Source organism: Bombyx mandarina, chromosome 01 (assembly GCF_030267445.1).
Source record: "Bombyx mandarina strain Sakado chromosome 01, ASM3026744v2".
Taxonomy (NCBI): domain Eukaryota; kingdom Metazoa; phylum Arthropoda; class Insecta; order Lepidoptera; family Bombycidae; genus Bombyx; species Bombyx mandarina.
In genome coordinates, this window is record NC_143208.1 from 7,141,773 (window position 1) to 7,157,695 (window position 15,923).

Sequence of the window (15,923 nt, forward strand, 5' to 3'; positions counted from 1 at the left end):
CTCTTAAATCTTTTTTTTTTCCTTCCTGAGCTGAGCCTTGAGAGGCTATATTAGCGTAACCTTTACTAATAGGTGAGCTCACGGGGCTCAAACCTGACGACGTTGCTAACAGAAACCCTAGCAAGAGCCGTGCTTCGCAGAATCTACCACCGGACCAGAAACGCGACCCACTGAGAAGATCCGGCGTGTAACTCAGTGGGCTGTCTTTTAGCTCAGGGTTAATTTACTCATCGAGCCCTTCCTCGCAAGCGACGGGTTCGACGAGAACGATGACCAGTGTTTGAGGTATCTAAAAGCACCGTTAGTGGATAGGGAGGATTCGAAATGACGTGTTTGGGGCGACTTCGACTACTTTCCATTTTGTCCGCAGGATCGGGAATGTAGTTACCGGCGGCCACGATGAGAGGGTTTTCGTGTCGTGTCGCTTTATCGAAGTGGTCAATCATAACACAGTATACGTACATGCCTATTTAAGCCGCAGCAGCTGATGCTAATCTTCACGATGCAGAAACAGCTCTTCCCGTCATCGCATAGCATAGGTATATTTGGTACCTTCTACCGAGGGTCAACTGTCTCTTCGTAAGGTGAGAATGAAACTTCTATACATAAGTGAGTGTAACGTTCACCCATGCGGCCTGGTTAACCTAGGAAGGCAATTCTCATGGCAATAAGCCTGGCGAGTCCCACCAACGATAAAAAGGCTATTGTTCACAAGATCAGTGTCACATCTTGGAGAAAGCTCGACATCACCCAAAACACGTCATTACAGATCCTCCTGATCCATTAACGGTGCTTTTAGGTACCACAAGCACCGGTCACGGTCCTCGTTGAATCCGTCGCTTGCGACGAAGGACTCGACGAGCGAATCAACCCATAACCACAGCCTACTGAGTTTCTCGCCGGATCTTCTCAGTGGGTCGCGCAGTTTATGTGACACCGTTGAAACCACCCACTAAGATACTACCATGGACTCTTAGCTGGACGTCCGAGCTCCAAGCGTAACCTGAGCGGTAGTGACCGCGGTCAACACTATCAGAGGCCTGGCCAGCCCATAGACTTCTGATATCGGCGGTCATCGGCGAAAATGACCAAGTCGACCATAATTGCTAATCCATTATTTCATCACTAATCAAGAAATAGCTTTATTGTAACTATGCATGAAAGTAACATAAATTCACATTAAATATTCACAATTCTAAAATCATTATAGCCTCATTAAGCCTGGTAAGAATTGTGGAAATGTCGGATGATCTAGTGTCGGATGATAGTACTAATGTTGTTTATCCTAGATCATTATGTCATGATTACCCTGAAACGTGCATATTCAAACTCTTGCATCATCACTAGAAATCCTGTCGAGTTTGGTTTCACTGGATTTTTCTGAACGAGGCTATTCATAAAACGTACTTTTTATTTATTTTAAACATTTCACTGTTTTATTGTCGCAAGAGATCAGTCTTCCAAAATATTACATAGATTAAAATATTTTATACCTTTAACTATACCATATTGTACTCTCATTTTTATTTTATAAACAGAATATTGCAACATCAATCTGATCTGTATTATTATGTGACATAATACAAATTTATTTAATACACTAAGAAAATTTAAATTAATATCTAATCAGAAGCGTTCAAAAAGTGTCAACCAAACAGCAAATATTAACATGATTTAAAAAATTAAACGTATTTATATATGAATACTCCTTTAAACAAAATTTTTATTTGACGCGATAGCCAAGCAAGTTAATTTTTCTTTTATTTATTAATGCGCGCCATTGAAGGCGGCCTATTTTCTAAATAATTTACAACAGTTACGCGACCTAAATAGATCAATTTATGAATATTTTAAGCTTAATATAAAAAAAGAAAACAAGAAATAATGAACAAAAATATAATATTGAATAGAACAATCTAGTAACATTGAATCTTAACCAATAAGGTAAAATTTAGATGAAATAATAATATATTTTGGATATACGCAATTGATAACATTATTACAAATAATGTCATTTATATTTCTGAAAATCAACTTTTTTACCATTACAAACAATTCGTAGTAAAATATTGAAATTCTAATGTCAAGAAAATTAAAAACATTACAAACTACAGACAATATTTTAATTCGTTGCAATTTCAATTATGAGCTATTTGAATAGTAAAATAGTCGGGTTTTGTAATATTTGTAAAGTAACGATGGCCTTTTTTAATAAAGCAAAACGTAGTCATTCTTATTTCGTATACTTGTAAGGCCGATAAATACCAATTACATTTAAAAGTACAAACGGTAATAGAAACAAATTCCTATACCTCTTGTATTAGGAATTTCTCACCAAGTTTCGCAACGTGTTCGTTTGTATAATCTGTGGAGCGGTCGTAAAGCACATAACGCAAGAAGTTTGAGAAAGAATTAGATATTACGCGCCATCTTGTGAATCGCCATTTTGACAAAGGGGGCGCGCACATGCAAATTTAGGAAAATACAAGTACCTATAGCAAAAATGCAAATTTTAATGCAACATCTTATATTTCGACATCAACATTGTGAATTTAGGTTTCTAGTATATATGACGATTGAAAACTTTCAAAATAATATCAATGTGTCAAATGTATATACCGTAATATATGTGTATATATAATTATAAGCGACAACTATGGCTATCATAGCACTAGAAAAGGACTTTTAAATATTAGGTAACAATTATGATTTAAAACTAAACCGATCAGAATCTAATGCTTAGACTACTGAACGTTGGGGTTTCGAATTTAGACTCGTTGTAACAATTAGTTTCCATAATTACAGTATTTAATAAAAAGGGTCACAATAATCGCACAACTAAAAATATAACGAACACATTGCCAATTACGTCACGAAATCTTAGGATCATCGTGATCTTTCTTTATCACATATCTTGTTGTTATCTGTACACACACGTCAAATCAAATCAATCGAATTATAAATTTTAATATCACCACAAAAATTGCACTTAAATTAACGTCTTATACAACGATTCAAAATTAATGAAGCAATAAAAATAGAATACATTTGTGACATTTGTCAAACCCTAATAAAAAATGTCAAAAAAACAATTTAATCAAAATATCTACTAATACATTTAAAACAATAGTTTCGTTTGCTAACTACTACATTCAAATCTATATTGCGAGAATACTTTTACTACATAAAATAAAGTTACCTACAATAGGTACTCTTGAAACAGAGAATGTCACATTACTTTTTTTTTATAATGGCAACAAAATTTCACTGTACTTATGTAACTGTTTATTTCGATGTCCGGTTTCCTAACCAATGAGAAATAAAAAAAAATATCACTACACTAATATGTATATATATATATGTCTTTCCCATTTATTAATTACCTAATGCCTAATTGATACAAAAATATACTCGATTCTAATAAAAATGACTTCACGAACGATCTGAACATTAACATTTTCAACAAATAATTTATTGCGTGTTTTTTTTTTAGCTCTTGCTTCCACTTTGAAAACGATACCTGCATTTTCTCATGTGTGACATGCCAGAAAAATTAGAGATGAGAATGAATGCAAAATAGTTTTTCACAAAGTGACTGGATGACCAGCCAGGACTACGTTTGATATTGATGTCAGATTTATTAACTAATCTACCAACCAGGCCATGAACCATAGTTCGACCAACGTACACTAAGATAAAACTTAATGTCCTATCTGTGAAGCCATTACAACAATTATATAAGGCACGAACTGTATTTAATTTTGTTCCCATCCCAACGATCTCTCGACGGCCATCTTCCACTGTTTGTATCTCATGTCGCGTTCGTCGTCGCTTATCTTTGGAGCATATGTGTTTCCGCTCGTCATGGGTATAGGAACACCCTGTATGTCTGTCTTGACGCCCCAATAGGCTACCATGGCGGCCCCCAAGGCAGTGCTCTCGGAAAATCCAGCCTTTATAACGTCTATGCCAACTAAATCAGCCTGCATCTGCATAAGTAATTGGTTTCCCGTCATACCACCGTCCACCTAAAATACATATGGGATTTGTTATTTGAACCTTCAATGAATTTCGTCCACTTTAAAACCCATCGCCCCGTGTACTCGTATCGCCGGAGTTAAAATTTAGGCGCATACTTTTATGTATTTATAACGGGGAAATAGGTACATCGTGATAATAATATAAAGTCAAAGATTTATCTGGTAAATTCGATTTTCCACGGATATTTAACACTATTCTGTTCGATTTTTTTATTTCTAGGGTAATTGACCTTAAATATAAATCATATAAATAAATAACCTTAGCTAACCTGCCTAGCCTAACCTGCAACTATATAATGCTAGAGGTCCTGTAGTAGTCGAAATTCGACTATAATTAATTGGAATTGTAAGTTTGTACACTATTATGATTGTATTTTATACTTCTATAATCACAAATTTCGCCAAGACTATACTATAAAAATATTAACAAAGACAGACAATATTTAATATATTCTCAATTTGACAACAAAAAGAACAAAAGTTTGATAATAAATAGTATGCATGCGTGTGTGCGTCAAATACATGGTATGTAGTGTGCGTAATGTTTTCTTTATTGATTTAATGTATCTTTCCACACTCCTCCGTCCGCGCAATTTTCGTCAAAAGAGATACAAAGTTTTTGCTTCACGTATTAATATATAGATGTAACGGAGTCTTTCATTGGTAATTTTCATCTTTTAGACGTCTGATTAGCTTGAAAATTTGCACACGCATCGACTGATGACAATACTACCTATAGTTTTATTACTTTGGTTTCATAACCAAGCCTATTACTTTATTAAAGCGTTTTTTTGGCGATTTTTTTTATTATTTTTAAATAACGGTACGAGACCTCAACCTCAAGTTTCAAAGTCGGGCTTCCGGATGTTTTATTTTGCTAATAACTAAGTAACTGCCTTTAACTATCTAATTCGACTAAAGCTTGTATGTGGATATAAAACACGAAAAAAACACCGTCATTTGAATAAATGTTAAAAAAGTACTTTTCCCTGCCATCTATCTTGCGATTTGGAAACTACCACAGAAAACAGACGTTAAAAATACCAGTTTTCGCCCATGTGGGTAGATGGCGCTGATCGACAAAAGTCGAAATTCAAACATCATCCACATAATGTATCTCCTTTTAGTAGGTACCTATTTAGGTTACAGCTATGTTTGTGGACACTGTCCAGAACTACCTGTCCTAAAAATGTATTTTATAAGCAGTCGTTACCCATATATCATTGAAATTTTAGGTACCTGAGGAATAATCTAAATGATTTATATGTTTTAAAATATAATAGTCGTACGGCGGTAGTCGAAATTCGACTATAATTAATTGAAATTATAAGTTTGAACATTATTATGGGTCTATTGTCAAAAACTATTATTTTACTTACTAAATCACAGATTTCGCCAAGACTATGTTGTAGACAAACAATATTAATTCATTCTCAATTTGACTACAGACTTTAAACAATAACATAAGTTTGACATTAAACGAAGAGTATTTAAGCGTGTGTGTGTGTCAAATACATGGTAGTGTGTGTCATGTTTCTTTTATTGACATAATGTATTATTGAGGCATAACCTAAAAAAAATTTAGCATTCTTCTCCCTCTCTATATTATCTATAAGTGTGGAAAATATCATAATCCTTCGTCCGCGCAATTTTCGTAAAAAGGGGTATAAAGTTTTTGCTTCACGCATTAATATATAGATACAATACTATACATAATATTCATGTCAATATGAAAAAAATATTGCGAGGTTTATTTATTTTAAAATGACTGAATAAAACTATAGAATAATTAAGTTTTTGTTCAATATTGTAATGCATGTACATTGACTTTCCAAATTACCTTCAATACTTGTAAAGGAATACCGCAGTCCTCGTTCATTGCATCGAGAATATCTCGCACTTGGAAACATACTGCCTCCAGAGCCGCTTTCACAATATGATTGGAATTAGTGTCTTCAGTTATTCCACAAATCACACTGAAACCAGAATTATTTACGACACATTAATAAAAAAAACACATTATCATTATTTTCACCATTTTCATTTGCTCATTTGCATTTTGAAGTCGTCGTGGCCTAACGGATAATACGTCCGGTGCATTCGTATCGAGCGATGCACCGGTGTTCGAATCTCAGGCGGGTGCCAATTTTTCTAATGAAATACGTACTCAACACATGTTCACGATTGACTTCCACGGTGAAGGAATAACATCGTGTAATAAAAATGAAACCCTCAAAATTATAATTTGCGTAATTACTGGAGGTAGGACCTCTTGTGAGTCCGCGCGGGTGGGTACCACCACTCTGCCTATTTCTGCCGTGAAGCAGTAATACGTTTAGGTTTGAAGGGTGGGGCAGCCGTTGTAACTATACTTGAGACCTTAGAACTTATATCTCAAGGTGGGTGGCGCATTTAAGGTGTGGATGTCTATGGGCTCCAGTAACCACTTAACACCAGGTGGGCTGTGAGCTCGTCCACCCATCTAAGCAATATAAAAAAACTCACATATGTTCACGATTAACTTTCACGGTGAAGGAATAACATCGTGTAATAAAAATCAGTGAATCCGCGCGGGTGGGTCCCACCGCCCTGCCTATTTCTGCCGTGAAGCAGTAATGCGTTTCGGTTTGAAGGGTGGGGAATCATAGGAAATTTATCTATATGAATGTCGAAAAACGATTGATCCACCATTTGCATTTGCTTATGAAACATTTAACATTCACACATATTTTTTTTTAAATAACTGGAAACAAATCACACTCCGTCATCATCAAATTAGGTTTCCCTGTATTATGAGTACCAGAGACTGACATACATCTCTATAAATATAAAAGATGTGTGGTGTCGTGGGACACCGGATAGAAACGAAGTTCCTTATTATATAAATATTATTAATTTTAAGTTCTATTCGTTATTATGATTTTTTTATTGATAAAAAAAAATACTTTACAAAGTTATCAACTTTATTTTATTTACAATGATTTATAAAAAATATATAATATTAATATACCAAGAAACAGCTATTTATATGAATAATAATAAAAAGAAGGAGAAAGAGAAAGGTATTATACACTACTCGCTTGTGTATGCGACTGTCGCGCTTGCGCACGTCTCATTTAACGGTTTTATTCAACGCACTTTTTTCCACGGATTTTTTCTTACGGTTTTACTATCACATTTTTTCAGTTCGGTCGCGCAGCAAAATCCCTATCCCCTCCAAGCCTGCCGTAAGGAACTTCGTTCCAAAAATGAATTGTTGTTCGTTAGTCTCGCTAAAACTCGAGAACGGCTGAACCGATTTGGGTAATTTTGGTCTTGAATTATTTGTGGAAGTCCAGAGAAGGTTTAAAAGGTAGATAAATATGAAAATGCTCGGAATTAAATAAAAATAACAATTTTGTTTTTCCTTTGATGTGTCCCCCGTCAGACCGATTCCTTTTGTTTGTTTTAAGTTTATTTTATACAAAAGTTTAGGTATATTATTTATCGATTGAGGCACTACAAAATCTGCCGGGTCAGCTAGTACTTAAATAAATACGTTTCATGATAATCGGTTCCTCTTGGCAGAGCAGTCGTGGTAATGTGGAATTCTAAAGCCTTGACAGATGTTCCCCATAGTTTGCGAATTGAGGCTTGGCGCACACACTCGTTAAGTTTCTCTTTATATACGTTTAAATATATACATAGTTGATAAACACCCAGACAAAGAGCAAGCAAACCTGTTCATCACACGAATGTTTGCCCGATGTGGGAATTGAACTCACGACCATCGTCAAAACAGTTACCGCTAATTACTGCACCAATGAGTCAGTCCAGCTTTATAAATTAATGACATTTTCTGTTTATTGAAACAGTAGCTTTATGCTTTTGAGATTCGGTTACCTTTTTTTTAACCGACTTCAAAAAAGGAGGAGGTTCAATTGAATTGTATGGTTTTTTTTAATGTTTGTTACCTCATAACCAGTGCTGATAATGGCGGCCACGAGAAAACCATATATGTCTTAAATTTGTATTAAGTACGTAGGCGACATATTTTTGACGTTATTGAGTTATTCATCAATAGAGACTCAATATCACGCCAACCGATTTCGATGATTATTGTTTTTAGTATATATTAATTTGTTTTGGAATATCTTTTTTTTTCTATTTGAAGGCGGTTTTTGTTAAAGCATATCTATTTACAATTATTTCCTACTTATGCTGATAGCCTTGCGAAGCTATATCAGCTTTACCCTAGCGCGTGTTACCTTAAATCTAAGTGTCGGTTTATATACTTACCCTCTAGCATCTTGACGCCAATACGGAGCGTATAGTCCACTAAAGGCGGGCACAAAAACAACGCTACCGTTTTCTGTTGCCGTCTCTGCAATCGTTTGCGATTCCTTAGCAGTATCCAATAGTCCAATATTCTCTTTTAGCCATCCTAATGCGGCACCTGCAACAGCTACCTACAAAGTTTCATTTTTAAAGAGTATATACTTCGCTTGGCACAAATAATAACAATAATCACTGTTTAATTTGATCACCTCGTCGGAGTTCGTCACCCTACATACACATGGGAACAACGTTTTAATGGAATTATTAATGTTTGGTCAGTGTGTTTAAGGGTCGGTTGTGCACGTTCTTACCGACTGTGTTTCGAGGACTTAACAGAAAAAATAAACTAGAAAAGGCCCTTTTTTTTATATAGTACAGTTTTTTGGGTAGAAATTGGAATGAAATTCTACGAGTAACATCCAACAAGTGAATCGGTCTACACGTTTGGATTCGTCTAATAACAGAGCGAAGCAACGTCGCATTCACAGACATATCGATAAGAAACGGGAGCCAAGCAGCAAAAGCACTTAGATTTCGAATCGAACACAAGGAACTTGATTTTTTAAGGGATTTTATGACCTGGTAACTAAGACCTTTAAGTCATGTCTTATTTTAATTTTAAATTCTTATTTTTATGAAAAATGATAATATGGGGTGAATGAAATGAAATGAAGATGATTAATTTGAGACATTAATCAACTGGGATGAAATTAAATGAAATGGGATGAAATGAAATCTCAGTAAAATGGTGGTCATTTATTGAGATTTTTTCAGTGGACTTTTTGGAGGATCCCGAGATGTCACATCCAGCGACTTTGTTCCATTTTCCCACATTTGTGCACTTTCACAGATATTAAACAGTTAATAAACCACCGTTATTACACATTTAAACCCGAAGAAACACTAAATAGGCAAAATAAAACAAACCACACAACTTCACTCCTCGCGTTCCCGCCAAAAAGTCCCACAATGAACTTGATGACTCAGGGTGGACATAGACCAGTGAATGCTGTCAATTGTGCAAGCCTCGAGGTCTGTGTCGTAGTCCCAGATGCGTATGTGCATTTATGTGTTCTCTGAATCCTTGACGTACATCATAGATCGAGGATATCTTAAGCCTTCGTCAAACAGAACGCATAATTAGCGCTCGTCAGAGCGCTAAACTGACGCCGCGCTATGACGTTGAGATGTGTTGTACTACTATGGTAACATACCGTCAAACGGAGCCCCAGCGCTATAAGTACGCAGCGCTCGGTCGCGGCGTTAGGACGCTTTGACGTCAGGCGTTGTAATTTTTTACAAATTCTATTTTAGCGTGCGAGTGAATGTGTATTAAAATACTAGATAATGCCCGAAAAAATGATATAAATAGTTTTATTTTTTATTTTTTTTTATTGCCTTTGTAGGCAGACGAGCATACGGCCCACCTGATGGTGAGTGGTTACCGTCGCCCATGGACTTCAGCAATGCCAAGGGCAGAGCCAAGCCGCTGCCTACTTTTTTAATTTTTTTAATTTAATTTTTAGAAAATACCCATGTTTATACAATGCCACATCTGAATCACTCGAGTTCTTAATACTTTTAAATTTTCACACTGCTATCGAAAGGCACTATGATTTGGCGAATGCGTTGTGTCAAGGCGCGTTAGACTTATGGACTAAGGACACACTGTATTTTCTTGTAGCTAGACCTCATGAATTATATCTGAGAAGAAAGAAGACACCACTCTTTAGACACTATGCTGCTGCGAAGTCTTAGGCAGCAAATAAATACTTACTGTGCAGAAAGCGCATCAACTGTTCGAGATGATGAAGAATATCAATCTCAAAAAAAGTTTAGTATGTGCTGGATTTGGAGTTGCACAAAGATCCCTAATACTTCAGGTCGATCAATAGCTGTATGTTTGTAATAAATGTTTTCACAGTGTTTCTGATTGACTTCGGGGAAGGTAGTAGTACTAATGACTGAAGAGAGTTCTGATATAAGGCACCTTTAAAATTGAAGTGACTTAATCCAAAATTTTGGTTTTTGGTAAACACCAAAAATGTAATTGAAGAACTGTAATCTTTTAGTTTTACGATTTTAATACTTTATTGTATGATTATGTATGTGGTGATTTTAAAGAGACGTAAAGAGTATTTTGTCCTTTTATAAACTAAAAGAGACTGTTTAATTTTATAAACTGATAGAATACATGTTTATAAGTAGTTCAAAATATAAAGCTAATTTTCTTTAAAGTTTTAATTAAGACACTTCAATTCTGAAGATGCGATATGAAGGGCACGAGTAATAATTAGTCATTAAAAGATAAAAGTTTTTCTGCTTACCGATCCTTCTAATGCGTAGCTTGGGGGATTGTTGCTACCTAATTGGTAAGCAACCGTGGTAAGCAGACCTCTGGTTGAGTTTACTCGAATATCGCCCGTATTATAAAGGACAAAGCAACCAGTTCCGTACGTGGCTTTTGCTTGTCCTTTCTGGAGGCACATCTGTCCGACCAACGCGGCTTGTTGGTCTCCGAGGCAACCGGAAATCGGTACACCTTTGAGAGGACCATCAGCAATGTATCCGTAAACCTGTAAAATAAAGATTAAAAACATGCCCAAATAAAATAACCAATTTACCCAGCAAGTATAAAAGAGCTTGTTTTAAGAAATTAATTAAACCAAGTTTCTAATAAAAGTGCCTTATTAAATGAAATTGAAACCAAAACTTTTGATTCAAGGTAACATTTGTATTATAAATTGATTTTAAAGTTTTAAAGGAAACACTCAGGATAAATTTAAATTTATTTTATCAAAATATCAGCGACGCATGTAATATTTTTAAATACAATTATTATTATATTACATAATTTGGCTCTTATATTTAAAAATAAATTAATCCAGAAACAAGTTACAAAAATAAAACAACACATCTAACAATATCTAAATTGAGACCTTAAAAACAAATGAGGTTCATTTGTTAGCTAATAATGCAGCTAATAAATTAGAACCAAATTAATTTTAAAGTTGTTTTGTACATGATTGAAAAAGAACAAATAATGATAAAAATGTTTGACAGTCTCTTAAAGAAATTCAAGGTACTCTTTGAACTTTTTTTTTTTTTAAATATGTGACATTTATCTCAGTTTGTTGCCAACATTGCATGTGAAAGTCTAAGCTCTCAAGTTACTTAATTTAGGCAGTAGATACGCATAATATATTCAGATAATTTATAGTAAGCAGAACACATATAACATTACCTCTGAACTGGATTTAATGTCTGGTAAGACGGACTTAGGCACTTCGAAAAACCTTAATAGCAGTGGATCCCAATTCAAATTCTCAATATTCATTAGCATTGTTCTCGATGCATTGGTGACATCAGTGACATGCTTCCCGCCATTTGGACCACCTGAAAATATTTATAGTATAAATTTTACAATATGCACTGCAAAAAAGCAACTGAAGTAATATATGTTATTAATAGGAATAATTTCTTAACACACTCAAATATTACTGTTTTGGTGTTAAATTAAATTAATAGATTAGCCTCAGCATATAGCAATTACAAATCATAAGAGTGTGTAGTCAGTGTTGGTTTACATACATTTGTGCCTATGGGTGGATAAATGGATCCAACAGTCTGTGAAATATTTAAATTGTTGCTAATATTATATTTTCATACCTGTCAAGTTCCATATGATCCAAGAATCAACAGTACCAAAACGACAGGTACCCTTCTTCATGGCATTCTTTACAGGATCAACATTGTCACTAAGCCATCTGAGCTTAACAGCACTAAAGTAAGGTGAGAGTGGAAGACCACATAATGGCTGCAAAAGTTTTTCTTATGTTTTAATTTCATACTAGAGGTGCCGCAGTAGTCGAAATTCGACTATAATTAATTGGAATTGTAAGTTTGTACACTATTATGATTGTATTTTCAACGCCAAGACTACACTATAGAAAAATATTAATCAAGAAAAACAATATTTAATCTATTCTCAATTTGACCACAATGACCACAAACGTCAACAACAAAAGTTTGATAATAAATAAATATTATGCATTTGCGTGTGTCAAATACATGGTAGTGTGTGTAATGTTTTCTTTATTGATTTAATGTATCTGTTATGCATTATTTAAAAAAAATATTAGCAATATGCACTTCTTCTCTATATTCTCTATTATTGTAGAAAATTTCATACTCCTTCGTCCGCGCAATTTTCGTAAAAAGGGATACAAAGTTTTTGCTTCACGTATTAATATATAGATTTCATATACTAGTAATTACATATATTTCATAAACATTGAATTTTCATTATTAAGAAGATAACCATGATAGTAGTAGATCTGAGCATGCATCTGCAATCTGATAAATCTGTGAAATAATAAAAATATTTGACACTTGATCAATCAAATAATAGTGTTTATCTACAGCACTTTGAGATATGTGAGATACGAAAAGTTTTAGAAAATTGTTTTTAAATTTCAAATTGTTGTTAAGTATACCACCTGATTGTCTATATCTACTACTTACTACTCAAAGATGTTGACAATAATAGAGAAGCAGCCAAAAAATAATAATTAATAGATTTCATTCGAAAAGCAATGTCTTAGCATTCACAGGATCAACCCACAAACACAGCCCACTGAGTTTCTCGTCGGATCTTCTCAGTGGGCCGCGTTTCCGATCCGGCGGTAGGTGTGAAGCAGGTGTGAAGCACTGCTCTTGCTAGGATTAATATTAGCAACGTCTCAGGTTTGAACCCCGTGAGCTCACCTGCTTGTTTGGGTTACGCTGAAATGATCTTTCAAGACTATCAGCTTGGGTACGAAAAAAAAAAAAAAAACTTCGATAATGAAATGAATAATTTCTAAGAGACTTTAAAAGACTAAAACATAAATTAAAAACAAAAAAAGGCAAAATAAGGCAATCCAGGCACTCAGTAACAGAAATCAACATAATTACTTCAGGGGACTGGTGATCTACATGGCAGTCAATGTGTTAATAGTCCATAATGACCCTATAGGAGAGTGTGATATTGAAAATATATCTAGACATTTCTGTAGTGCTATATTGAAAACATCTGTGTTTGGCAATATGTTAGGGAAATCATAATGGTGAGGACAGGAGTCACCTTGCACCGCGCAAGGTGACTCCTGTGCGCCGCCCACTTTGTGTCTCTCGAGATGACGTCCTTCAGAATATTCCCGGAGATGAAATCCCGCCGTATCAACATGATGGGTACTGGTGTACCGGCGGACTTTCAGCGCACATTGCGGTACCGTAGGTTTACTGTAGCTGGTGTGGTGGAGCTCGTTGGGGTTAGTCGGTAGTCGGTTTGGCGAGACGAGCGCCTCAGGCACCTTTTTCCAAGGCGTAGAGGAATTGGGGTGAGTGGAGGATCTTAGCGCTTTTCGTCTCCCTCTTCCTCTCTGAAGGCACCAGAGTCTGGCATTTCGGTCTGTTACCCCTCTCAACTAGATATCCGTAAATGTATTCCCCAGTGTTAAAACATAACAAATAAATGTTTTAATGACGCACTATGTAATTTAGACAAACTGTTTAAAAAATGAGAAACTAGCTGGTATGGAAAAAATGTACACTGTAATTGAAAAGGAAAATTTATACTGCACATTTTAAAAATGTACTACATCATTGTAACACTTCCTAGGATTGTTGCTGTTAAGAATTGCTTGGTAGCAGAAAATTACTGAATAGTGGTTTTTTGCAAGTCATTTGCATGTATTGAATTTTTGGTTTTTAGATAAGTGTTTATTTGAGCAGGTATGACAGGCTTACCTTTAGATAATTTTTGTTTCTTGTTTTGTTTGGCACAGTGTCAAGAAGCTTGTCAATAGTGGAAGATGTTCTCATATCCAGCCAAACAATTGCGTTGTACAAAGGTTTCCCTGTGCCTTGTTCCCAAACTATAGTTGTTTCTCTTTGGTTTGTAACTCCAACTGCTATTATATCCTGGAGACATAGGATTGCATTACAAAAATAAATTAAAATTTAAGATCAAAACTTATCAACAATGTCGATACCACAAATGCTAATATAATCAAAAATGTGTATTTGTAACAGTAACTGGTAACCATTTAATGTTTGACAAGCATGAGCCTGTCTGCACATTCGCAGTAGTTAAAATTTTACAAAAATATTTTCATGTCAAAACAACAAACTTTACAAAGTCAATCTTTTGAAGGTCAAATGTTGAATACATAGCACGCAATAAAAGCATTACGATAGTGCATGCAATCATGCAATGTCAAACTATATTTTGAAAACAAACCTCTGGATTTCCCCCCAATGCCACCAAATTCTCCACTGCTTTTTCTATGCACGTTTTAACTACGGCCAATATTGCATACGGATCTTGCTCCACCCATCCTTCTTGAGGAAAATGCTGTTCTAACTCTTTTTGATGGTATGCAACCACATCGGAAGAATTAGCTTTGAATATAATAAACCGCGCACTAGATGTGCCTTCATCAATTGCCCCTACCAAAGGCCCAAATTTACCGAACTGGCTCATTTTTATTAAAAAATAAGTAAAGTTACAATAAAATTACATAAGTGCACTTTGAACATTTAATTTGCAAAACTTCTGAATTAATATCATAAAATTTATTACATACAGACTCGTACCTACTTCCCTATCCCCACTTCACTTCTATAATCAGCATCCAAATTCATCCAATCCAATCCCGAGATTAAAATTAAAATTAATGAAGTTTCTGTTCATGACATTGACATTGACATTGACAATCAAAAAGGTACGGAAATGACAATGCCAATTACATTAGCACTTCTATGAATGTGAATTTGATACACTAAAAGTTTATCAAATAATCAGTATATTTTCTATGTCAATAAATAAATAAATATCTATAATTTTTAAACGAGAATTTACCCTTACTTTTATCGTTTCAGCGCCATCTTTCAAATTAACTATGAACTAAGTTTTACCATATAAATATTCTTAGTTCCATTTGATTTCTATATTTCAAGATAGATGACGGATAGTACCTATCAAGTTTAATATTTTGAATTTTCATTGATATAATATCTCAACGACAATAAGTTTTTTATTGCCCTTGTAGGCAGACGAGCATACGGCCCACCTGATGGTGAGTGGTTACCGTCGCCCATGGACTTTAGCAATTTCAGGGGCAGAGCCAAGACGCTGCCTACCGTTAAGTAGTCTCCACAAGCCTCGTTTGAAAAAGAATGTGTCTTGATGATTATTCATATTGATTATATTATTCAATAAAATGAATATGTTAGGTATGTTTAGGGGAAAGTGGGGGATATACGAACACCTAAGGGAAAACTTAAATAAAACAATGGAATTTAATCACAGATTTTTTTAATTTTTTTAATTATAAAGTTTACTTATCTGTCTAACTTATTCACTAATCATCATTTATATTTTTTTAATAAATTGCAACAATATGAAAGAAAAACAATACCCTTAGTGTTCGGCTTTGCCCGACATCAGTCGGGTAAATACGAACACCAAGTGGGGTGATTACGAACTAACATTATTAACGACATAGATCACACCACATTTAA

At 34.8% G+C, this 15,923-nt stretch overlaps 1 protein-coding gene across 3 annotated transcripts; it reads right to left on the bottom strand.

Annotated features, from left to right (window-relative positions):
* Positions 1-1,882: 1,882 nt before the first annotated feature.
* Positions 1,883-15,063, bottom strand: Gk1 (Glycerol kinase 1). 3 transcript variants are annotated; one of them, XM_028176362.2, is made up of 8 exons: positions 14,641-15,063; positions 14,148-14,321; positions 12,027-12,174; positions 11,602-11,753; positions 10,685-10,933; positions 8,319-8,488; positions 5,881-6,016; positions 1,883-4,028 (listed from the first exon to the last, which is right to left on the bottom strand). In XM_028176362.2, exons 1-8 carry the CDS (start codon positions 14,881-14,883, stop codon positions 3,756-3,758), a joined length of 1,545 nt encoding a protein of 514 aa, XP_028032163.2. In that variant the 5' UTR covers positions 14,884-15,063; the 3' UTR covers positions 1,883-3,755. The 3 variants fall into 3 exon arrangements, with proteins under 3 accessions (XP_028032163.2, XP_089584656.1, XP_089584654.1); XM_089728530.1 differs by having other exon boundaries at positions 14,997-15,017; XM_089728528.1 differs by lacking the exon at positions 14,641-15,063 and adding an exon at positions 14,393-14,508.
* Positions 15,064-15,923: the final 860 nt, after the last annotated feature.

Bases quoted from the DNA above. Each gene is read 5' to 3' on its own strand.
- Gk1 (XM_028176362.2), bottom strand. From the start codon at position 14,883: ATGAGCCAGTTCGGTAAATTTGGGCCTTTGGTAGGGGCAATTGATGAA. The intron at 12,175-14,147 runs GTAAGCCTGTCA...AAACTTTTGCAG, and splicing joins GAAACAAAAATTATCTAAAG to CCATTATGTGGTCTTCCACT. The intron at 8,489-10,684 runs GTAAGCAGAAAA...GAAACTTTGTAG, and splicing joins GCTACGCATTAGAAGGATCG to GTAGCTGTTGCAGGTGCCGC.